The following is a 23054-nucleotide window of genomic DNA, read 5'->3' as shown; positions in this document are numbered from 1 at the left end:
TTAAAGCTATCACGGACCACAGGCTGCCTAGTCTGATGCCAGCAAGTACTATATGTAAGTGCTAAATTCGCTGTGTAACTCAGGCAAGTTAGTTGAAATAGGCGAAGATAAAGCTACCATTCCCCCAAGGGACACACATAGGTTCTAGCTCTACTCTACAAGCAAACACCCATCCATTAACTCCACTACATTATAAATAAAACTACTTAAAAGCAGTTACTTAACCTACTACGCCACTAAACTAAGAGACAACCTCTAAATAAGGTAATTATACTCTATTATTTAAGTTTATAATTCTAATAGCTTATAAATAAAAGAAGAAATAAGTATTAATAACTAAATTTATAACTATATAAATAAAATAATTCTTATAACTTATAGTAAAAGAAGGCTTAAATTATTTATAAAGAATTATTAATTTAAAACTAAAGTTATTTAAGGAATAGTATAGGGGAGATAGTAAAGCTATAATCTTATATTATAAAAGGTATAAAGGCTATTTAGGCTAATAAGATAAGTAGAGTATATAGACCTACTAGTTAATTTTATAGGTGTTTAGCCTATAGTTTTAATAATAAAGGTAAACCTTTACTTTAAAAAGAAGTTATTAATATTTAAGATAATTAATATATTTTTAAAAAAGTTAAAAGATTATAAATTTAATTTAAAGGAAATTAAAATTTATAAAAATCTTAAATTTAAGTTTAAAGGTTTTAATTTAATATTTATATTTATAGAAATAAAAATATTTATATAATTTAAAAGAAGGTTTAAATTAAGTTAGATTAAATTATAATAAAAGAAATTAATTAAATAAAAATTAGTTAGAAAATTATAATTATAAATCTTTTAACTTTATATTAAAAAGAGTTTAATAATAATATTAATTATAAATAAAAATAGTTTTAATTATTATAAAAAAGTTATATAATAAAATTAAGTTTAAAAATAATTATTATATAAATAAATTATATTAAAAAAGTTTAATTAAAATTATCTTTTAAATATATATATATATATATATATTATATTAAAACCTTTATTAAATAAGTTTAAAAGTTAATATTATAATCTTTATTTAAATATATAATTATTAATTTTAAAAGAACTTAAAATAAAGAAATAATTTATAATATACTATTTTAAGATTTTTATAATAAAGTATTAAAACTTTTAAAAGAGTTTTAAAAGTAATTTATAAAAGAATAAAAGAAGGGTATAATAAGTTTATCTTTTTAAGTTTATATTTTTATTATTAATAATTATTAACTTTTTAATAATATAAAAAGTATAATAGAAATAAAGAAAAGAATAAATTTAAAGTTTCTTTATAAAAGAATTATAAAGATATATATAAAGTTATTAAAGACTTTATATATAAATTTTAAATTAAGAAAGAAATAAGTAATTAAATTAAAAGATAGTTATATAATATAAAGGAAAACTATAATATAGTTAAAGCTTAATTTAATATATAATAATTTATTTATTAAACTTTTAAAAATATTAAATATTAACTTTTATTATAGTAATTATTTTTAGAAAACTTAAATTAAGAAAAGATTTTTAAAAATATATTTTTAATAATAACTTACTTTTATAAATTATAAAATAATTATATATATATTTAATAAAATATATAAAAATTATAATAATATTTAAAAATTTATAATTTTTTAAAAGTTTTTAAAAGTTATTATATAAAAAGTATTAATAAAATAATTTTTTAATAATTTTACTTTAATTATTAATAGATATTTTAAATTTAAATATTTATTTTAATATAATAATTAAAGTAATATTAATTAAAAATTATTTCTTTAATATAAAAATAATTAAATTAAAATATTATATATTATTTTTTAAATATTTAATTTTAAATATTTATTATTATATAAAGGCGCTATATATATTTTATATATATAAGGATTAAATAAATAAAACTACTAGACTAGATTAGTTCTACTCCCTTTAGAAATTAGATATAATATTCACTGACCATGCTGGACTATGTGGGATGACATTATTGTGGGCCAGCCAAGTTTCAGCTCTGATCTTTAGATTACCTTGGAACATGGGAAGTGATTTCTGAATAAGCGGTACTTAAATCCTGTCTTGTGAAAATTCTAGTGAACTTTCTCTAGTTTCTAATAGGCTGCCATGTAACTCGCTGGGCTTGAGAAGTCCTCATCATGTCCAGTGCGACGTGATATACAGCCTGCTGCCGTACCGAGTTTTGATGCCCACACATGCAGCAAACTCTTTTCTGGATCCGGAGCTGAGATAACAATAAGAATCAGGCACGGCCACCTGTACTTGGATATTTCACCGACTGTCGTGAGCCTGAGTGCGGTGGGCATCAAATTGTCAACCAGACGGGGCCCTATGGTCACGGAGTCAAGCATATCTAGGTATGTTATTTCACCGTTGATCAGTCTCACTTGCTCAAAGCAATAGCCGGCCGAGTCCCGCCTGCGACCTCATCAGAGCGTCAATTTCCTCCGCCTCACGTCTTATAACCGGGTCCCTGGGCGCTTGCTGGCGGGCAATATCTATAAGTGACTTTGCGGCATCCATGTTTCCCAAAACACGCTCTATTGACGCGGCTCGGAACGACAGCTTTGCCATCTGCTGTAAGTTTGGCCGCCAGTCGCTCGTGAAGTTCTCCCCGGCCGCCATCGCCGATTTAACGTGGTAGTCGGCTTTGCCACAGTAGTACTGAATCTTGGTCTTGTCGGATTCTGATGTCTCCCTTAGGAAGACAAGGATGTTCTGCGCGCAGTTGAGGCAGACCTGGTAATACGTCTCGGAAACTCCGTGGAGGAAGCCCTGTCCCCCTCTGGCCGCGACTTGTGACCAGAGGTTACCGTTCCTAATGAGCGCGACCTTGATATAGCCAGTCGTGTAGGCTTCAGCGGCCTTGTGGAATTCTTTTTGCCTGAAGTAGCGGTTTCCTAGGTCTTTGTCGCGTTTGAATTCGGCCAAGACCGCATCGGGCTCCGGGAGGTCTTCTTTGGCAACGGCGTGTTTCACGGATTCAGCCAGCGAGCTACGTACACTGCCGTCGACTGAGAAGTGTAGAAACCCGCGCAAGTGGTCGCGGTATGGCTGGAGAAGCCTCTCCTGGTTTTTCTCTCCCAAGAACCGAGGGCTCAGGGTAGACTCAAACGGATTGTGGATGGTTAATCTGTGTCTGGTGAGACGGCCAAATCCCCTGACCATCAAAACACCCCTTGTGGCAAGAGCTTCACAGAACAGACCGTGGTCACGTTGGAGGATGACTAGATCGATATCGGCGTCGTGCTCGGAGCCAGGAAATTCTGCAGGCTGATCAGAAGCCAACTCGATGGAATGTGTCATCACAAAGCCCTTGAAGGTCTCCCTTGAGCGTGCAGTAGTGCGAATGATGGGGATTTGACGGGCTAGGAAAAACCCCTTGATGACTTGGCCGACTCCCCGCGCACGGATTCGAACGAACTGATTGCCCCGAAGCATAACATCTCTAGCTTCCGCGTGAACTTGGTGATTGGTGTGCAGTATCTGAATCTCTCGGGGGTGCGTAATTTTTGCCATGCCTTCGGGTAGCCAGAGAAGGTCAGCCTGTTCAACCCGTCGCAGTTTTGCAGGTGGCGGATCGCAGAGAATCACATGATATATGGCATTCCTGACCTCAAATGGGAGGTCAAGGAAACGAAACGGATTATCAGTAATTTCCGCCATTGTGTTCCCCTTAAAGATCGTGTGACTGTGCACTGAAGCCAGCTTGAGGCCAGCTCGGTTATCAATGCGTAATCGGTACGGCTAGACGGCTTATCTTCAATGTTATCTCCAAGTCATTTTGATGAGGCTTACCTCAGCAAGTCCGATTATTTCCGAATCCAAGAATAACGCGATCCTCACATGCACCACACACGACCACAGTGAAATTATCACATATAGTGTTATGTCCGTACCGTGTTTGCGTGTTGAAAATGAGAATCCGTGATGTTGATCTCGCTGTGGCTAATCTACCTCAAGTGCTCCTGTCTATGTGATGACTTTCTATAGGAGGCCCTTTATAATACTATAGGGCACCCAGGTGGTTTTATTTTTAATCCCCATACATATAAAATGTATATGGCGCCTTCATACAGTGGTCAACGCTCAAGACCTAGCGTTTAAAGAAATACAGTGCTAATAACAGTGGAAAGAATAGGGCACCCACCTTTAGACATACCGGTACAACCTTTAGTTACAATATACTATATAAACTATTTCTTGAGCGCTAACCACCATATAAAGGCACCATATATATCCTTGGACATATACGGAATAGAAGCGAAACCACATAAGTTAAATGCTCTCACTTTATATAGTATATTGTGACTAAAGGTAGGTAGGTATATCTGATAGTGGGTGCCCTACGGTATCTTATAAGAGGATATCACATAGGATGGTGTGCCATAGGAGGGTGTGCCATAGGAGGGTGTGCCATAGGAGGGTGTGCCACAGGAGGGTGTGCCATAGGAGGGTATCCTATAGGAGAGTGTCTTATGGGAGGTCGGGTGAGTGATATCGTGGCCACGCAGCAACCCGAGCACCTGGGCGGAGGTCGTGTTAAGCGTCACCACCTACCTGCCTGGTACCTGGGTAGGCACTCAAGTAGAGCAAACCCATTTTATTTTCAAGCAAAAGGACAAAATGCTTGGTACTCCAGTCTTGATTTGATATGGCCGAAACAATTGTTGGTATCTGCATAAGAAAAACAAGACACGTAGAATTGCGTGCTGAAGCGTAGCCAAACACGCAAATTGAACGAGCTCTCCCAAATCCCAGCCCGGCATACGATGAACCTAGGCAATTTGTTTTTCGACGTGTTGTTCTACAATACCGTCCTTGACCTCGCTTGGGTCGCCAATCTCGCCCATAGACGGCGTCCAGTGGAGCATAACCTTCCCGCCAGTGAACAACTTGTCGATTTGCTCCAAGGTTAGGTTCCGCGTTTCGGGATAGAAGAAGTAGATCAGGGGCAGGAAGCAGAAGTTAAAGACTAGAAAGAGGTCAGTTCTGGTAATTTCGCAAAGGAGCGTTTGGGAAACTGGTATTTCTGGGAGTGGTTGAACATACTGCAGAAATAGATGTATGTACGGTAGCCGATATTACCGATACTAACTGGTGTGATCTCGACCACCAGGAATGTAAAGATCCAGTTCGATGCCGATGCAAGCGCAGCAGCTCTCTGGCGAATCGCCAGCGGGGCATACTCGGCAGGAACTATAGCGTCGTTAGATTTCGGGGCCAACAATTAATATAATGCAAAGGTTGAATGGATGGAGTGAAGCTTACGCAACCAGGGAATAGCCAGCAAGCCGATCTATTGGTGATGTTAGTCCTGTGTTGCGTACTAGAGCATTCCAAAACCTGAAATACGGGGATCTGTAGCAAGTAGAAAGTGATACGCACTGCAAAAAACCAGTTAAAGAGGAACAACATCACTGATGCTATAATACCGGAGGTTGCTGAGCCATCAGACACGGTTCCGGCCAAGATGGCCATGCAGCAACCCTGACCAGCTGCAGCGAAAAGCATAAGCTTACGCCTTCCGAGTCTATCGATGACCCAGATTGGAATAAGTGAGCTTAGAAAATATGCCACGCCGTTAAATCCCGCGAGCAGCATGGACATATTGTGCGACAGCCCGACAGACTGCTGGACTATGCGCAGATGTTAGCACAACAATACTCTGGCTGACTATGCACGCAAAATGATGGTATAGGTTGAAATGATGTATGTAATTGATCAACATAAAGCATTCTACTGAGGAACAGCAGCAGGCAAATTTGGGAGAATTGAAAAATTGTGGGGGATGCGAAAGGCTGCTTACAGATGACAGGAGCGTAGTAGGTGATCAAGTTGATACCCCTGGAGAGATGACTGTTAGCGGTCAACGGAAGGGCAGACATGAAAGACGGTGACATACGAGAGTTGTTGCATGAATTGGCCTCCTATGCCTAACATTGTTCGATAAAAGAACTTTTGTGGCCCATTCGTAAACAAAGCCTTGTAGGAGCTTCCGTGGGCTGCCTCTCTCTCCTCATCGATAGCGTGCTGGATCTCTGACATCTCTCTATGGACAAAGTCCTCATCGGGTTTGTTCTTCGGGAGTAGGGCCAGGAGGATGTTTCGTGCTTCGTCGTGTCGATCTTGCGCAATAAGCTGTTTGGCGGTACATTATTAGCTTCGAAGTGCCCCATGGTCTCTGTGTAGGTAGCTTGGGGACACTTACCCATCGTGGGGACTCAGGCAAAACAAGCATGAGGGCAATTGTAACAAGAGCGAAAACACATTGCAAACCTAACGGGAAGCGGAATTGCGCATGGTTGTTGACATACGACATTCCATAATCGACCCAGTAAGCAGTCATGACGCCGAAAATATTGATGGCAAGCTCGATGCTAAGCTGTTGTAGTAGTTACCAGTGTTAGTGAAGGGTTTGCATAATGGAGCTGAACGGTAGGCGGTCGTCAAACTTACCCCTTTTCCACGCTTGTCTGCCTGCATCAACTCAGAATGCCACACGGCTTCAGGTAGGGTTAGCTCATCTACACTGTCCATGATAGGGAATGAAAAGAAAAAAAAACACAGACGCAGAAAGGACTTACGTATGGTACTCGTGTTCATTCCATTTCCCAGACCTGCCACGATTCGCCCTACGATGAGATGCGGGATAGAATATGCAGAAGCCTGGAGTGCTCCACCAACACACAGTATAGCACAACCGATCAGAATTGTCATCCTTCTTCCCAGCTTTTCTCCGAAGACGAGGGCGAGGATGGAGCCGAAGAAGCATCCGATTTCGTAGATGGCGACAACAGTTCCCTGTAGAGACGCGCTACCGTTGGAGCCCTCGTTGGTATCGATTTCAGGGAATTGAGCTGTGAAGGCTTGGCCCGTCAACAGCCCTGACATGACACCCTGGTCATATCCGACTATTCGCACAAAGAAGTCAGTAGCCGCTGCATGTCTGTGCCTCTGTTTGTACCCCTGACGAGGCAAGCTATATGGCGGCGAGGTGAGAGAAGACTCAAAGATAACTTCACGTACACAGAAGGAAGCCGGAACCGGCTGCAGCTGTAATTGCCCAATGGAGCGGGCGGCCTATGAGGACTGTCATTTTTGGATAGTGTTGATGCACGAGAGAGGAGGACAACAATAGGGTAGCAGTCAAGGATATGTTGGATGTTATATAGTGTTCTTCGCTAAACCGGCATACAAAGCGCAGGCCGTGTCATTGCAACTGAAGCGAACACGCCGACTCTTGGATACCCCAGCTGTGCGTAAATAAGCCGGGGGATCTGGGGAAACAAGGCTCTCCTCCCCCCCCCTCAAAACTTGGCCTTGAAGGCTAATTAGATTCCTGAAATGGTCTAGAAGACAAGCAACACCCGACGTTCAATGACGACGTAGGTATCCATCCTCATCGAGCCATTTTCTCACCATCACATCAAACTTGAATCCCCCCTAGGAGGCGAGGGGGTTGGGGTGTTTGATCCGCTGCCCGCAAGGCCCCACACACAGCCGGAATTTTCCTGGGGTCCCCGTAAAAGGTTTTCTGGGGAAGAGGAGGGCCCAATGCCCGCCTGGCACAGAGTCATGCAGGTCGCGCTTCGGCTTTCCTAGTTCGCCATTGCGGCAGGGCCGTGAGTTAGCGGGCACGTTCTCGCTACCGCCCTTGGGAAAAGGACTTTTCCGACATTTCCCACGCTTGCCACGTTTTTGCCATAGCACACCTGTATGTAGGTCATAAGACGCGAAAAATCAAGCTCAGGCGGCGTCCGGCTTTGTTGAGACGTTCCCAAAGACATCGCTGATTCACACCCGCAAAAAAATGGAGGGTGTAACCGCGCCCCGTAGGACAACAACCTACTCTTAAGACAACCTCCTGACCTCCTATGGGACAACTTCCTATGGGACAACCTTCAATAGGACAACCTCCTTTAGGATAACCTCCTACAAGATAACTACTAAGGTAGTCTAGTATCAACCTAAGTACTAAAATCTCCGAGTTATCCTATATCTTCTCTACCTAGGTACATAGTTAGCCTCAATCGGTGTACCCTCTGTTGTTTTTAGGTGTGAATCTCTATCCCTTTTCAAAATACCGGATAGGCAGCCTGAAGCGATGGCTACCCGTTGCTCGGTCCCACTCGTATGTAGGGACCTCGGGAGCAATGCTTAGACCTACGATTCTAGGAACGGACAGATGCCGAATGTTCCAACGTAGGCGCATTTGCGATAATGACCATGATCGAAACTGGCATGACGATTGCTTCTAGAAAATCGCTCTTATCATAGTGTCCTTTTCTCGCGGTAATTCTGGTGTTCCTTGTTCCCTTTCTCTTCCCATCCAATATAGATTGTCGTCATTCCATCGTTCTTACAACTAGCTTCTCATTGACATTTAGAACACGTTCCTCTCGATTACCTCTCGATACCCACACCACCCGCTAGCACCTCGCAGATCTATACACCATGGGTGAACAGATTCCCGACTTCAAGCTCCCGGCGGACGTCCCAGAGTCCAGGATCACACCAGCAAACGTCTCCCACACAGCCTTGTTCTCGCTGAGCGGCAAGACTATTGCCATCACCGGAGGCGGTCGCGGCGTGGGAATCACACTCGCCGCCGCCGTTCTCGAGGCCGGCGGCAATGTTGCCTGCCTGGATATCCTCGAGACCCCCGCCGCGGACGAGTGGGCGGCGATCGAGAAGACGGCCAAGACATCCGGACTCAAGCTCTCCTACCGCCGCGTCGACATCACAGATGAGGAGAACCTCTCCAATATCCTGGACGAGGTCGAGAGAGAAGGGCGAGAGGCGGGTGCCCCCTTCTACGGCGCAATCGCCTGTGCCGGCATCCAACAGAAGACGCCCGCAGTCGACTACCCCAAGTCGGACTTCGAGCGCATGATGAGCGTCAACGTCACCGGCACCTTCCTCACAGCGAAGCACACGGCGAGGATCCTGATCAAGAATGGCGTCAAGGGAAGCATCGTTATGATTGCTTCCATGTCTGGTGAAATTGCCAACCGCGTAAGTATTTTGCGCATCTGTGGAGCATGTCTGTTTGACACAAGCTGACTGACGTCTTTCCTTGCAGGGGTTGTCATGTTCAGCGTATAACACCAGCAAAGCCGCAGTACAGCAACTGTGCCGATCGGTCGCGCAAGAGTGGGGCCAATACGGCATCAGGGTGAACACTTTGTCCCCAGGGTACATCAGGACGGCCATGACAGATGCGTTGTTGGCAACGAATCCAGAGCTGGAGAAGATTTGGATGGCGGGAGCACTCCTCGGACGGCTCGGGGCGCCTGAAGACTTCAAGGCGCCAGCAGTGTTCCTCCTCTCCCAAGGCAGTTGCTTCATGACAGGGGCAGACCTCAGGGTGGACGGAGGTCACTGTGCTTCTGCATAGACAGCTTCGTGCTAGAATAATATCAAAAAAGAATTCGTGAATAATTCATCCTCCGTCAAGGTCTCCCCAAAATGTCCTTAGGTCGTCTGCTCGCCATTTGGCGCCCCAGCCGGTCTCCTTCTCGATAAGCTCATACGTCTTGAGAATTGCGCGGTGCTCAGACGGGTTGGACATGATGCGCCCTGCTATCCAAAGAGGTTGGATGCAGTTGGTCCAGCAGGCATGGTCGGTGTTGGATATCGAGATGGCGCATATCCTACGAGCATGCCAGAGCATAGACCGGGTCCCAGTTGGCAGCCTGGTGCCTCGAGGGATTCTCTGAAGCATAAGGAGAGAGGCAGTATGGTACATTTGATTTCCGGATATGGCGGAGGGGTTAGAGAACAGAAGGATGGGAAAAGGTCGTTCAGGCTCGGTCTCTAATAAATTCGGGAGATCGAGCACAGGTCTCATCTCCGGAGGCCGGAAGTGATACCAGTCGCTGAGACGCGAAAAGAGGCTGCTCCAGTGCCGACTGAACTCCTCGCGACCTTTGGTGCTGTCGGCAAACAGGTCCATAGCCTCGGCGCAGAGGTGCACAATGTAGTTGGCGTACATATCGAACCCACCTGCACTGTAGGCCTGGCGGACGTTTACATCCGCAGCGGTTTTCGGTAACCAGCTATCGATTGGAATTATCGTCCGCTCGTCTGAGATGAGCGCACCGCATAGGTCTGCAAGCCAACGAATATCCATGAGAACCCCGAAGTCGTCATTTGGTAGTCAAGAATAGGCAATTGGGGACTCACCCATACGTGCGAAGCACCAGAAAAGGGCCTGCTCTAATCCTCCAGAAAACCCGTTGATGCCCAGCGATAGAATGAGGCTGGCGGAACCATCAAGATGCCGGCGCCACATTTTCGGAGAACCTAGCCACACAAGTCAGTTATGGACTATGGGCCGTTTAGAACGGGAACTACTAAGCATCACGGTTTGACGTGACCAACGCCGAAGCGAGCGTGAATTCGGGGAATTCGCTCGAGTTAGTTAGAGGAACAGGATAGGCAGCTCTAAGTAGAGCCCGCTGTAACTCACAGCTCATCATCTCCAGAACACAGAGAACAACGCATGATGCGACCACAGTCGTGGTCCTTGTCTGCAGCTGTGGCACAAGCTGGTGAATGGCTTCCTGGTAAAGCTGCAGGCTGGTAGCAGGCCGGTCAGGGAACTTTCTCTCTAGCTGCCGGGCCGACAGGGCAAGCATCGAGTATCGTAAGTGGGGGTGTTCTTGTGCTAGTGGGGGCAGCACGCGAACAAATCGTCGTTGATTGTCAAATTTGTCGAGCTACGTCGTTTTGTGAGCCCGGCGAAGCATGCAGCGATAAGATTCGATGCTTGGCAGAGGAGCACTCACCCATGGGCCAATTTCATCTACCCAATTCTTCCATAGTTCGAACTCTTCCTGTTGGGACAGCTCGCTGAGCCGAGGAGTTGGCCGAGACAAAGCCACGTCGTCCAGGGACGATACGTTGTCTGATGTGTTGGGAATCGAGAGCAGGCAACCCTCTCCGAGCTGACCTTCAGGCCCAGCCGTTGCGTGTGCAGCCTCTGAGTGTTCCGGCGTGCCACACCGGCTTGGAAAGGCCGAGCGAGCAGCATTGAAAGTGTGACTTCTCAGAGCGGAGTGGAACTCCAAGTAAGCCGAGCCAGGCAAGAAGATGCCATCGTGTGACATTCCCTCCGAGCCCGGGCTGGCAATGCTGTGATTGCTGCTATGGGTTGCCGGTTGTAACAGTCCGCTCTGAGGTGCGCCAGCGTTAGGAGGTGCACCGGGTGTTGAGCATCCCAAATCGAGCAGCTGAGCAGCTGCAGAATGAATCATATCGTATGAGTGCGGCGACAAGATGTTCGCTGAGCCCTCCAGGTTCGGAAGGTGACCTGGGGCCGGCGTGACGGGTGCTGAGGCAGCATCAGTGGCATGTCCCGAGGTGCCGGCGGCGGTCAGCGAAGCCACGTCGTCCCTCTGGCCAGACAACGTGGAAAGCGTGGAAACAGTGCTTCCCTTTGAAGATTTCGGGGATCCACGAGGTTGCTGATCCCCTGGGTCCTGTTGATCTGGGGATTTATGCTGGTGGCCACCGACAGTGCCGCCGGTAGTGGCGGACATGTTGGACTCATTCCAATAGTCCCGTATGACTTCACTGGTCACGTCGATTATCTGGTGTAATCAGAACAAAGGGCATTCATTGTGAGAAGACGTGCTTGTTTCTTACCTCGATATCCCCACTGGACTGCCCTGTGGCTGTCTCAAGCATTGACGGATGGCTGGCTGGAATAGACTCGACATGCTCGGGGCGGAAGACCAGCCGCACTCCCCATTCGCATGGCACCCCCCTCAGCGAGCACTCCTTACAGGATGGCCTTTGCTCATCGCCTGCTCAGAATTGCATACGATTAGACAAAGACGTCATGGTTTGTGTGGGTGTGGGTGTGGGTGTGGATGTGGATGGTGTGACTTGTCCGTCTGTCCAGTCCAGATGTCTGTTCCTGCAGCCGGTGTGGCGAGGAAGCAGCCGCGGTGGGCTGCTCAGGCACTCACATTTCTTGCGCTTACGCCTGCAGTTCCAGCAGCCGGTTCTCGTTCGGACGTGCTTGGCCCTCGGGTTGCGACGAGCAGTCTGCGCCGGACGAGAATCGCGGGCCCGCCGACCTCCCACTCGGGGCGAGACCGAGGCACTGTCGCCGGTCGTCATGGTCGCCTGTGGAACTTTGACTTGTTCCGCCTGGATGCAGTCTATGATAAGACTATCAAGTCGGCGGTGGCTTCAGGAGCCTTCATCGTGTGCAATGACGATGCCAGACCCGACCCCGTGACGCCGAGCAAGGTATCATAGCCGGGCTTCGCACTGTCACGACGAATCGCCGGCGTCCCTGCCACCTGGCGGCTCTGGTAGGCCACCTGGTCGACGGCTGTATGTTACCCCGGATATTGACCTTGGTGGAGAGCCAAAACTCTTGGCTATTGCGCACTTGCAGTTCGGCTTGCCTGATCCGTCGGGATGCTTCACTCGAGCAAAGTTCGGGGCCGCATGACAGAACTCTCCCCGCAGGCTTTCCCATCTGGCTGGGAGCGATGGGGTCGCATTGGTCACACTGGCCGCACTGGTCGCATTGGGCAGTCCGTGGGCACTGGGCTGCTGGGCTGGCTGGCTGGTGGAGGGTGGGGTGTCTGGGGTCCCGAGGTCATGACTCTGCTCCGCTTGAAACCTGCTAGGCGAAGAAGGGTAACCCGTAGCGTTGTCGGGGTGGCGCGTCGGCCTTCCTGAAGTGCAAAGTAGGCAGTCTGGGACATCCGACGATGCGCCGTCGTGGCTCTCTTCTCCGACGGCACTTGGCAAACCCGCGGAGAGCATAATATCATGGTGGGCAATAGAGCACGGTATATGAATGACGATGCTCTCCATCATGGCCGGCCAAGTGCCTCCGTCTCTGCCACGGACAAAGCACACAATCCCTCTGCAAGTGCCCTACAGATCTCACAATGGCTCCTTCCGTAGCAGAAGTTCCCACAGACACCGTCTCCCACCTGCCGCTGAAACTGTCAGCGAACGGTGACAAGACGAACGGTGCCCTTGCCAGCATCTCAACCCTCGAGCTCAAGGATGTCGCAAAGACAGACCTTGTCCTGCGGACATTCAGATGTCTCATTGCCGACCTCTGTGAGCAATTCAAGGGTGGCCACCCTGGGTAAGTTCTCTCGGTGTTTCTGCCGCCTCCCATACATGACGACGACGACGGCTGATGGGTTATTGCTGTTATTTGCAGGAGTGCCATGGGTATGGCAGCCATTGGTGTCGCGCTGTGGAAGTACGTGATGCGTTACTCGCCAGAGAACCCCAACTTCTTCAACCGGGACAGGTTTGTTCTCTCAAACGGTGAGTACCCTGGGATCTCTCGGCGCCGGGTTCGCCTGGGTAGAGGCAGATGTTGACTATATCCCGTGCAGGCCACTGCTGTTTATGGCAGTATACCTTCATGCACCTTGTCGGCTACAAGAACATGACGCTTGACCAGCTAAAGTCCTACCACTCCGCCCGGACCGACTCCATCTGCCCAGGACACCCCGAGATCGAACATGAGGGTATTGAGGTGACGACAGGACCCCTTGGCCAGGGTATCGCGAATGCCGTCGGTCTGGCCATGGCCACCAAGCATCTGGCCGCCACATACAACAAGCCCGGCTTCCCCGTGGTGGACAACACGACGTGGTGCATGATCGGCGACGCATGCCTGCAGGAGGGCGTCGGCCTGGAGGCCATCTCGGTGGCCGGCCACTTCAGACTGAACAACCTGGTCGTGGTCTACGACAACAACCAGATCACCTGTGACGGCTCGGTGGACCTGACCAACACCGAGGATGTCAACGCCAAGATGACGGCCTGTGGCTGGAAAGTCATCGACGTCATGGACGGCAACCACGACGTCGAGGGCATCGTCTCCGCACTGGTCGAGGCCCGCGCGAGCACCGACAAGCCCGTCTTCATCAACATCCGCACTGTCATCGGAATTGGCAGCAAGGTGGCCGGCGACGCAAAGGCGCACGGTGCCGCCTTTGGGCCAGACGATGTCGCCAACATTAAGAGGAACGCCGGTTTCGACCCCGAGAAACACTTCCAGATCTCACAAGAGGTGTACGACTACTTTGCCGAGATCAGGAATCGGGGCCGTGGTTTTGAAAAGGAGTGGGATGACCTAGTCGCATCGTACGGAGGCGAGTACCCAGACCTGGCCAACGAGTTCGGGCTCCGCGTCCGCGGCGAATTCCCAGAGGACTGGACGAAGCTTATTCCCAAGAAGGAGGAGTTCCCAACGGCACCTACAGCATCGCGAAAATCCGCAGGACTTGTCTGCAACCCCTTGGCTGCTAAGCTGAGCAACTTCATGGTCGGAACAGCCGACCTGAGCCCTTCAGTCAACATGATCTGGAAGGGCAAGACCGACTTCCAACATGTGAGCTTCCAGTCGTCCCATGTTAACTTCCTAATTGATTTCCTACCTGAAGTGATGGGCCTATACTAATCTCACTCACAGCCTGACCTCCGACCCACATGCGGCATCACCGGCGACTACTCAGGCCGCTACATCCACTGGGGCGTCCGCGAGCACGCGATGGCGGCCATCTCGAACGGCCTCGCGGCCTACAACAAGGGCACTATCCTCCCCGTGACCTCCACCTTCTTCATATTCTACATATACGCCGCCCCGGGCATCCGCATGGGCGCCCTGCAGCGCCTCCAGGCGATCCACATCGGCACGCACGACAGCATCGGCACGGGCGAGGACGGGCCCACGCACCAGCCGGTTGAGCTGGCAGCCCTGTACCGCGCCATGCCAAACCTGCTGTACATCCGCCCATGCGACAGCGAGGAGGTCGCAGGCGCCTTCATCGCGGCCCTCAGCGCCCGCGAGACCCCGTCCATCATCTCGCTGTCCCGCCAGAACCTCGAGCAGTACCCAGCCCACTCGTCGCGCGACGGCGTCCTCCGCGGCGCCTACCCCTTCATCGAGGACGACGAGGCCGACGTTACGCTGATAGGCGTCGGCGCCGAGATGGTATTCGCCGTGCGGGCGCGCGACGCCCTCCGCGACCGCCACGGCCTGCGCGCCCGCATCGTCAGCTTCCCCTGCCAGCGCCTGTTCGACGCCCAGCCGCGCGAGTACAAGGCCGAGGTCCTGCGGTACAAGGGGGCGAAGGCTCCGCCCCGCGTAGTTGTCGAGGCCTATGCCGCCAACGGCTGGGAGCGCTACGCCGACGCCGGGTACTCGATGAGCTCCTTCGGCCACTCGCTGCCTGGTGCCGACGCCTACAAGTACTTCGGCTACGAACCGGAGCTGATTGCCTCGCGCGTCGCCGCTTTCGTCGGGGAGTGGAAGGAGCGTGGTCCGGAGGAGTTCCGTGGCGAGTTTAAGGATCTAAATGTTAGATCTAAGGACCATTAGAGGTTGCGTCTGCTGTTGTAGATACCAAATCGGTCTGTTCTGATCGATAGATATGTGGACGACATGTACGTGTAATGATCGCAGTTATTGCTTCAATTGATCCCCTGAGCATCCTGGCCGAGAGCTCAAGTGCTGATAGGGACAAATCGGATAAAATGAACCACCTTCAAATCACCAAGTATACTGTGATCACTTGCCCTTTCCTTCTGGGACATCCACATAGGCCAAAGGACCTATAATAGCCCATATAGCCATGTTGTCACATATGCGGAATAGAAGCGAAACCAGAGAAACTAGCATGTCATATGTCCGTTACCACTGTATGAAGGCACTATGTATGTCCTCGGACGTATACGGAATAGAAGCGAAACCATACGAAACCACATAGGGATTAAAAACAAGACCACCCACTTAGTGCCTTTATATAGTAGTAAGTACTTAAAATTAAGTATTTAAAAAATAATATATAATATTTTAATTTAGTTAATTTCTATATTAAAAAAATAGTTTTTAATTAATATTTCTTTAATTATTATATTAAAGTAAGTATTTAAACTTAAAGTATTTAATAATAATTAAAGTAAATTTATTTAAAAAGATTCTATTTTATTAATATTCTTTTATATAATAACTTTTAAAAGACTTTTAAAGAAGGTTATAAACTTTTAAACTTTATTATAATTTTCTATACTTTTATTAAATATATATATAATTATTCTATAATTTATAAAATAAGTTATTATTAAAAATATATCTTTTAAGATTTTTTTAATTTAAACTTTTAAAGAAAATTATTATAATAAAAGTTAATATTTAATATTTTTAAAAGTTTAATAAATAAATTATTATATATTAAATTAAAATTTAATAGTTTTTTAAATATAAAATATATTAGTTTTAAAAATTTAAATTTTTATTTAACTTTTATAATTATAAATCTATAAAGTAAAATATATAAGTTTTTATAATATATAAAATAAAAGTTAAATTAAAGAAATATAATATTATAAAAAGATTATTTATAATTTATAATATAGAATTTATTTTTATATTTTTTATAATACTTTTTATAATAGTATAGGCTTATAAGTGTTAAATTCTAAGTTTAGGTAACTTAAAATTATAGTCTTTTAGCCGGGATACCTATTACACAACACTTAATAAATCTAACCGTCTCAATTCCAAGTTACAAGGTCGTAGATTCAAGCCCCTACAATTTAAAAATTCCAGTTAGTCCTAATCCTCTAAGATAAATCCCCACAGTACCCAGGGTGAGAAGGCAAGCCTCCGTTTAACAAACGGCTAAAAAGTAGGTATCTATAAACCTTAAAAACTAACACCATACCATAGATTTTTAGGCCTCCTATAGGCTAGCGTATTAATTCAGCAATAAATAGTTAATCTCCACAAATTAAAATTCCATTATCTTAAAACCACTTCCTTATCTAGCAATCCTAATAGACTTTAATAAGCTTTAAAGAGAGAATATAACGATATAAGCTTATAAGTGTTAAATTCTAAGTTTAGGCAACTTAGAATTATAGTCTTTTAGCCAAGACACTTATCACACAACACTTAATAAGTCTAACTATCTCACTTTTTATAAAGTTTTTATATATAAAGTATTATTCTTTAAATAAATAAATTATTTTTTTTTACTTTTTTTATATTTTTTTATAATTTTTTAATAATTTTATTTATAATAATTTAATTTTTATTATATTTTTAAAAATTAATATTTATAATATTTTTATAAAATTTTATTCTTTAATAAAAATATAATATAATAATATTAAAAATTAAAAATAAAAAGTTTATTAATAATAAATTAATACTTAATAAATCCTTTTAATATTTATTATATTAATAATATAATTCTTTTAATTAATTTATTATTTAATATATAAAAAGTTATATAATTAAATATAAATAAATATTTTATATATAATAATAAAAGTAATATTTTTAACTTTTTATATTAAACTTTATTTTTTTTATATAACCTATATTAACTAACTAATTTAATTATTATATATATATATATATAATATTTATACTAATAAGGTACTTATTATATAAGAGTGTGTATACTTTATAGGGGGGGAATCTTTTAGGAGATACTAAAGCTAGTAGTAGTAAGTAGAGCTTCCTTATGTATACTACCTAGTCACGACGCGTCTCTAACTATTTGTATGTGAGGACAGGTCAAGATAATCAGAGTGCTCTTTTTGAAAGGAAGTGATACTGGTATCTAAAATGAATCCTTAAAAGTGGTCTATCCAACCGAATCCGCAAACTCGCGTTCTCCAGAAAAGCGTCAGGGATATTTCCAGCCCGTGAAAACCCGTCTTCGAATGTTTTTCAACGTGGGAATCATGAAACGCCCCTGTCAAGAATCTTTCCATCCATAACCGAGACAAATCAATGGCCATGGCCTATGAGAATCGAACGAGAACCAAAAGCAGCAGAACGCCTAGGGGAAGTAGTGTGCCCAGAAACCAGTGTGCAAAATTTAGCGGCCGCCATAGTCACTAGCATAGCCAATCTCACCGAATCCCTCGGTCATGCCACCAGGGCCAAATCCCGTGCCAGGCCCAGACACGTAACCGTCGTCATTCTCATTTTCAAGGTCAGAGGCATCGAAGCTCGACCGACCGCTGAGATCGTCTCCCATGTCGCTCACGTCGCCCTGCATGTTCGGTGCACCCCAGTCCATATTTGCCAGCGCCGGGTATTGGGCCAACAGCGCCTGAGGAAGCATGTAACCCCCTGCCGATGGGTAGTTCGAGTTGTCAAGGGCCGGCGGGGCCATCAGGCCGCCCATTGCCATCTGCTGATGCTGTGCGGCCGCAGCTTGCTGTGCGGCTAATCGCTGCTCGCCCCATTGACGTTGCCGCTCAATCATCTCCTCGTCAAGGAGCGGTTTGATGCAGATGCGGCCGGCTTCAGACCGGAAATGCCGCCCCAGCGCGTCAGCACGTGCAAAGCGCCTGCCACATCCCCACTGCCCGCCAGCCTTGAGATCACCCTTGCACACGAATTTCTTTTCTCCTGAATGAAGACCCTCGTGGCGCTTCCGGTCATGTTGTCGTGCGAATGCCTTGCCACACACGGTGCAAACGAAGGGCCGCTCGTCGGTATGGGTGCGAAGGTGAGAGCGTAGGTTGTACGCGCGGGTGAAGCGTTTGGGGCAGAGGGAGCACTGGAAAGTTGCAGGGTGCTTCTGCACGCGCTTGGACCCCCCAGAAGTGTCCTGGCTGCCCTCGCTCTCCACGAGTCGGAGAGCAATGACGTTGTTGGGCACGGCTGATGTTGATTGGCGTCTCCTGCTAGGAGAGGCGGATTGCTGGCGGTCAAGAGGCGACAAAGATCTAGACGAATCGTCCCTGTTGGGAGACAGCCCAGGGCTGAGATGGGGAGAAACTGAGCCTCCTGGTGACTGCCGGTAAGCACCGCTATTGTAAGGATCTGTGACAGCTCTGGGCCTAGCACGCTGACGACCTGTCTTGGGGTAAGCATCAAACATTTGTCAAGGGGCTTCTGGGACAGGCTTACCTCGTTCGGGAGGCGTCAAGGCATCAGTATCCATCGACGACCTGCCATCAAAGTTGCTCCGGACTGGTGGTGGCGCATAGTCGATGTTGATGGTGGGAGCTGCCAGCTGGGGCATGCTCTGCGTTGCTTCGCCAGGCGCACCGGTCTGTTGGAGCTGGGGGAAAGCCTCAGGGGCCTGAAGACCGTACTGCGAGGGCGGAGCACCGACGAAGCCATTGCTGCCGAGGGTGAAGCCGTGTTGAGTGACGTCAGCCATCTGCTGCTGAGGCAATATCCGGGGCGAGATGGCCGGGCTGTGGGACGGGCTGCGGCCCCTGTCCGAGATGGTGAAGCTGCCGATGCCGTGAAGCTCCTGGAGTACTGCTGGGTCCTGGGGCCGCTGCATGGGAGAATGGCTCGGGTCCATGTGGTCAAAGCTGTCGTTGGCGATGAGGTTCGGCGAGTGGCCAACTGACGACACGTCGGAATACTCGGAAGGGCTCCTCCTGTGCGACTGGAACTGGGGCACGTTGCTCCAGTCCTGACCGGGGAGAAGGGCGGCCTCAACGCCGAGGGACGCGTTGCGCGAGTGGCCCCTTGGGCGCTGCTGCGCAAACTGATGCTGGTTGAAGCTTGGGGAGTGGTGCGCCGACGGGGCTGACGTCGGCTCCTGGTTCAGAAGATGGGGTGGGGTGGGGCTGTGGTGAGGTTGAGCGGATGCCATGCTGTTGTCCGGACCGCCAAGGGTCGGGTTGAGACCCGGGTCGCCAGCAAAGAGCGAGGTCCCGTACTGCTGCTCCCCGGTTGTGGACGGGAAGATGGTGAAGTCGTCCTGGAAGTTGTTTGGCGCGGAGTGCTGGGGCACCTGCTGCTGCTGCTGGGCAAAGGAGGACAGGTCGTTGGTTCCCTCCAGCTGTGCTGTGAAGCTCTGAAACGAGGGGTCCCCCGAGAAGGTATGCTGGCCTTGTTGAGGGTCAAGGAAGTTGTTGCCGTTATAGGTGGAGTAGTCCGAGGCGGCGGGGGCAAAGGGCTGTGCCTGAGATTCCAAATCGATACCCAGACCGATGTTTGAGGCTTCTGCAGGGTATGGTCGGGCGGGAGAAGGCGAGTGGCTTTGGTTTATATGAGGCTGTTGCTGATGTGCAGCGGCAGAGGGGGAGCGACCCCGTGCCTGCTGTTGGTCCATGGCGATGTGGGTGTGATATGTACTGCGGGACACGGCTCCCGGTCCAGCAGGGGGGCAGGTTGAACCCCAGGGCCCTGTGGCACTTGGAAAGCTTGGGGTAGAGGGGAGTGGATAGCCAGCCAGTTAGCTGGGTTGGGTTGGGTTAGGTTTGGTCTGCCTGATGTTTCCGTCTTTAGAACAGCAGCTATCAGGCAAGGCAGTTTCCAGGTCAGCCTGCGAGACTCGGTGGCGGAGCACTGTATTGGGGCTGTGCTGGACGCAAGAGCTGACAACCCACCCTGGGAACGGTCCTATCAGGCCCTACCACCTCAGGATGATGAGACAGGTGTTGGCTTGCAGCGACGTCAGGGCCGCACCACACACACACGCACACACTAAAAAACCAAAGCGTGAAATGCTGCTTGCTGTCTGCCGAACCTTGGGGCGCTGGGGTTGCGTTGGTGCCTGGATGAATCGAGGTGGTGCCCTGCTTTTGATGCGTCCTGGACCCGTGGTGCCTTATGGCATGCGCAGCTTGAGCGGTACACAGCACTGGTCCTCTCTGGATGCGAGTCTCTGTTCCCCCTGCCAGAGAACTTGGTCTCGTGATGGATCGTTCTCAATATCAGTAGGACACCAACGTTGCAAGGTCTTGTCTGCGCGGCCTTGCTCGTGGTGATGCCGCTGGTGCCGCGGGAGCTGGTCGCGACGGGGTTCCTGAGGCCCTCTACCGTGCAATCTGTGGTCCTTGGCCCGCAGTCAGAATCTCATGCACTCAGGCACATACTGCCAGCCTTCTCAACCGGGTGCTCAAGGCGGGAATGCGCCCGCCCGGGAATGTCTCGTGGGTGGGCATGAGGCTGGTGTCTCACGGCCTTGACGCCCCCCACTCGCGTAATCCAGCGACAGCGGGAAGGCTGTGCAGGACCTAGGGTGGATTGCCCCGGGCTCAGGACAATCGGATTAGGACTGACCTCTTTTGGATCTTCCAATTTCGATACCGAAAACAATCTCCTCCCCTTGACAGCCCGTATACGATGACGCGACACACTCGGTGCGGTCGGGAGCTGGCCCACAAGCCTGGCGCGGTCTTGTTCTGGGAGCACCTTCACCCTCTGCCTCTGCCCCTCAGTGTGCGTCGCGCGGGACTCGGGCACGAGTCTTGGGAGCCTTGTCTCGACTGTCGGTACGAGCACTGGGTTGGTTCAAGACCCAGCAGTCCAGGAGTCAATCCTGTCAGGGCCTGGCGGGCAGGTGTAGAGTATAGCGGTATGGCGAGTGCGCGCGGCGATGCGACGATGCGACAGAAAAGGGTTGTCGATTGCGAGGTGGGCGCTTAGGTCGGGCGGGCGGGTTCCGACTTTGGCCGTGGGTGATGGGATCGGCGAGACTGAATGCCGTTGTGTCGTGGCTGGGCTGTAGTCGCAGGTGTATATACGTGACGTGTCGCAGCAGCACTGTATGCCGTCAGGGCCTGGCTGTCGTGTATGAGGGCGACACTGGACGGCGGGAGAGGGTCAGAAGAGTCGCGAACTGGTGGCAGGATGACAGTGATAGTGACAGTGACAGTGACAGTAACAGCTGAACTGAGACCACCAAGTGGAGGAAAGCCCGAGCCGGGGGGGGGTGGGTGGAGGTGCACGCCTAGGACTGTGACGGGCGGGCTGGCTGGCGGGCTGGCAGGCTGGTAGGAGCTACCTAGGTACTCCGTACAGCGCAGTCTGCACTACTACTTGCTACCCAGGTCCCCCTCGTTGCACATGGCAGTAGAATAGGATTCTCAATCTGGGCGAGCTCTTGGCCCCTGTGTTTCGCACTGTCCTCTCTAACATAAGGGATTGTTAACAGGTGGGCTAACTGCTAGTCTACCCCTCCTAACTCCACAGTGCCAAGGAAGCTATTATGAAGTAGCATCAGGACCCTCACAGCAGACCGGAAACCGGAGTCGGGTTCGAGGTCGAGGTCGTTGACAGCCAGCTGCAGCAGCAACGGGGACGCACAGCACCAATATCACGGGGCCAGAGGCACGCACACAATGCATACTTAAGTACATAAGCACAACGCAGCACAAGCACCGCGCAGCATAAGCACAACACAGCATAACAGCACGGCACGGCACGGCACAGCACAGTCCAGCACGAAACATCACGGCATTATTCAGTGCTTGTTTACACTCGCCTTCGTATTCCTTCCTGTTCGGCCGGTAAAGAACCGGTGCAGGGAGCAGGGGCCTGGGCCAGCTGGGCCTCATTTCTGTCGTCGGCGCTGTCTGTCCTGGCGCTGTCTGTCCTGGCGCTGTCTGTCCTGGCGCAACGCTAGGCTGGATTCCTGCCCTGAGAGGGCGATTCAGGACATGTCCAGGGCTGCCAGGGTTCTATCGCGACAGCAGGTGGTATCATGTCGAGTCTCGGATTCGACTCGAGCCCAGGCCGTGGGGTGAATACTTACCTAGGTAAGCAGGTACCTGGATACCTCGCCAAGTTCCTAGGTATACCACAGTAACGCCTTACCTCTTAGCCTGCCAGTGAGCTTGTCGCCCGGGTAAGAAAGCTCCCGCCACCTGATGAGACAGCCTCTCCCCCCCCCCCAGTCCGTGGCTTTTCTGCACAGTCGGGCAGGACTCAGGGCATAGCATTGTATTGCCAAATTTCCAGCATCTTGGTACCGATCTGTCGGGCGTTAGTAGGGAACTGCCCAAGCCTCTCATGACTCGTCCACGACGACGAGTGCGGTACCACAGTACCACAGTAGCCAACGTCGAGCCCATTCATGGCTGGGACGGACGTTGGATTTGAAGAACCCAAGACGCGTACCTCGCAGCGTCACTCAGATGGCCAACACCGGCGCGGCGCAGGCTTGAACGGGGCGGAGCACCTTCCATGCCATACTCCAGCCCTATCTGAACCGCGGTGTCATGCCGCC

General features: G+C 48.7%; 6 protein-coding genes across 6 annotated transcripts; 2 read left to right on the top strand and 4 right to left on the bottom strand.

Moving 5' to 3' along the window:
• Positions 1 to 2195: 2195 nt before the first annotated feature.
• Positions 2196 to 3762, bottom strand: KVR01_002845 (uncharacterized protein). The gene has a single exon (XM_044785502.1). The coding sequence runs from the start codon at positions 3718 to 3720 to the stop codon at positions 2446 to 2448; it is 1275 nt and encodes a 424-aa protein (XP_044647860.1). The 5' UTR covers positions 3721 to 3762; the 3' UTR covers positions 2196 to 2445.
• A 1070-nt stretch (positions 3763 to 4832) lies between these two features.
• On the bottom strand, positions 4833 to 7153 carry KVR01_002075 (uncharacterized protein; the record flags this gene model as incomplete). Its single annotated transcript, XM_044782358.1, has 9 exons — positions 4833 to 5029; positions 5107 to 5253; positions 5490 to 5693; positions 5864 to 5901; positions 5960 to 6195; positions 6266 to 6439; positions 6514 to 6560; positions 6642 to 6968; positions 7084 to 7153. The coding sequence occupies 9 exons, from the start codon at positions 7151 to 7153 to the stop codon at positions 4833 to 4835; spliced, it is 1440 nt and encodes a 479-aa protein (XP_044647090.1).
• Positions 7154 to 8284: 1131 nt separating this feature from the next.
• On the bottom strand, positions 8285 to 12638 carry KVR01_003804 (uncharacterized protein). The gene is made up of 6 exons (XM_044793286.1): positions 12033 to 12638; positions 11707 to 11867; positions 10848 to 11651; positions 10529 to 10778; positions 10243 to 10362; positions 8285 to 10167 (listed from the first exon to the last, which is right to left on the bottom strand). Exons 1-6 carry the CDS (start codon positions 12184 to 12186, stop codon positions 9500 to 9502), a joined length of 2157 nt encoding a protein of 718 aa, XP_044648819.1. The 5' UTR covers positions 12187 to 12638; the 3' UTR covers positions 8285 to 9499.
• KVR01_003488 (uncharacterized protein) lies at positions 8512 to 9454 on the top strand (the record flags this gene model as incomplete). The annotated part of the gene is made up of 2 exons (XM_044791819.1): positions 8512 to 9072; positions 9140 to 9454. 2 exons carry the CDS (start codon positions 8512 to 8514, stop codon positions 9452 to 9454), a joined length of 876 nt encoding a protein of 291 aa, XP_044648503.1.
• A 336-nt stretch (positions 12639 to 12974) lies between the features above and the next one.
• On the top strand, positions 12975 to 15433 carry KVR01_002149 (uncharacterized protein; the record flags this gene model as incomplete). The annotated part of the gene is made up of 4 exons (XM_044782481.1): positions 12975 to 13180; positions 13259 to 13368; positions 13440 to 14443; positions 14525 to 15433. The coding sequence occupies 4 exons, from the start codon at positions 12975 to 12977 to the stop codon at positions 15431 to 15433; spliced, it is 2229 nt and encodes a 742-aa protein (XP_044647164.1).
• A 2205-nt stretch (positions 15434 to 17638) lies between these two features.
• KVR01_003900 (uncharacterized protein) lies at positions 17639 to 21754 on the bottom strand. The gene is made up of 3 exons (XM_044785788.1): positions 21107 to 21754; positions 18989 to 20871; positions 17639 to 18934 (listed from the first exon to the last, which is right to left on the bottom strand). Exons 2-3 carry the CDS (start codon positions 20151 to 20153, stop codon positions 17946 to 17948), a joined length of 2154 nt encoding a protein of 717 aa, XP_044648915.1. The 5' UTR covers positions 20154 to 20871; positions 21107 to 21754; the 3' UTR covers positions 17639 to 17945.
• Positions 21755 to 23054: the final 1300 nt, after the last annotated feature.

Source organism: Diaporthe batatas (genome assembly GCF_019321695.1).
Source record: "Diaporthe batatas strain CRI 302-4 chromosome Unknown Contig00003, whole genome shotgun sequence".
In the NCBI taxonomy this organism is placed as follows: domain Eukaryota; kingdom Fungi; phylum Ascomycota; class Sordariomycetes; order Diaporthales; family Diaporthaceae; genus Diaporthe; species Diaporthe batatas.
Note: the sequence above shows the minus strand (reverse complement) of the source record. Positions and strands in the feature narration are given on the sequence as shown.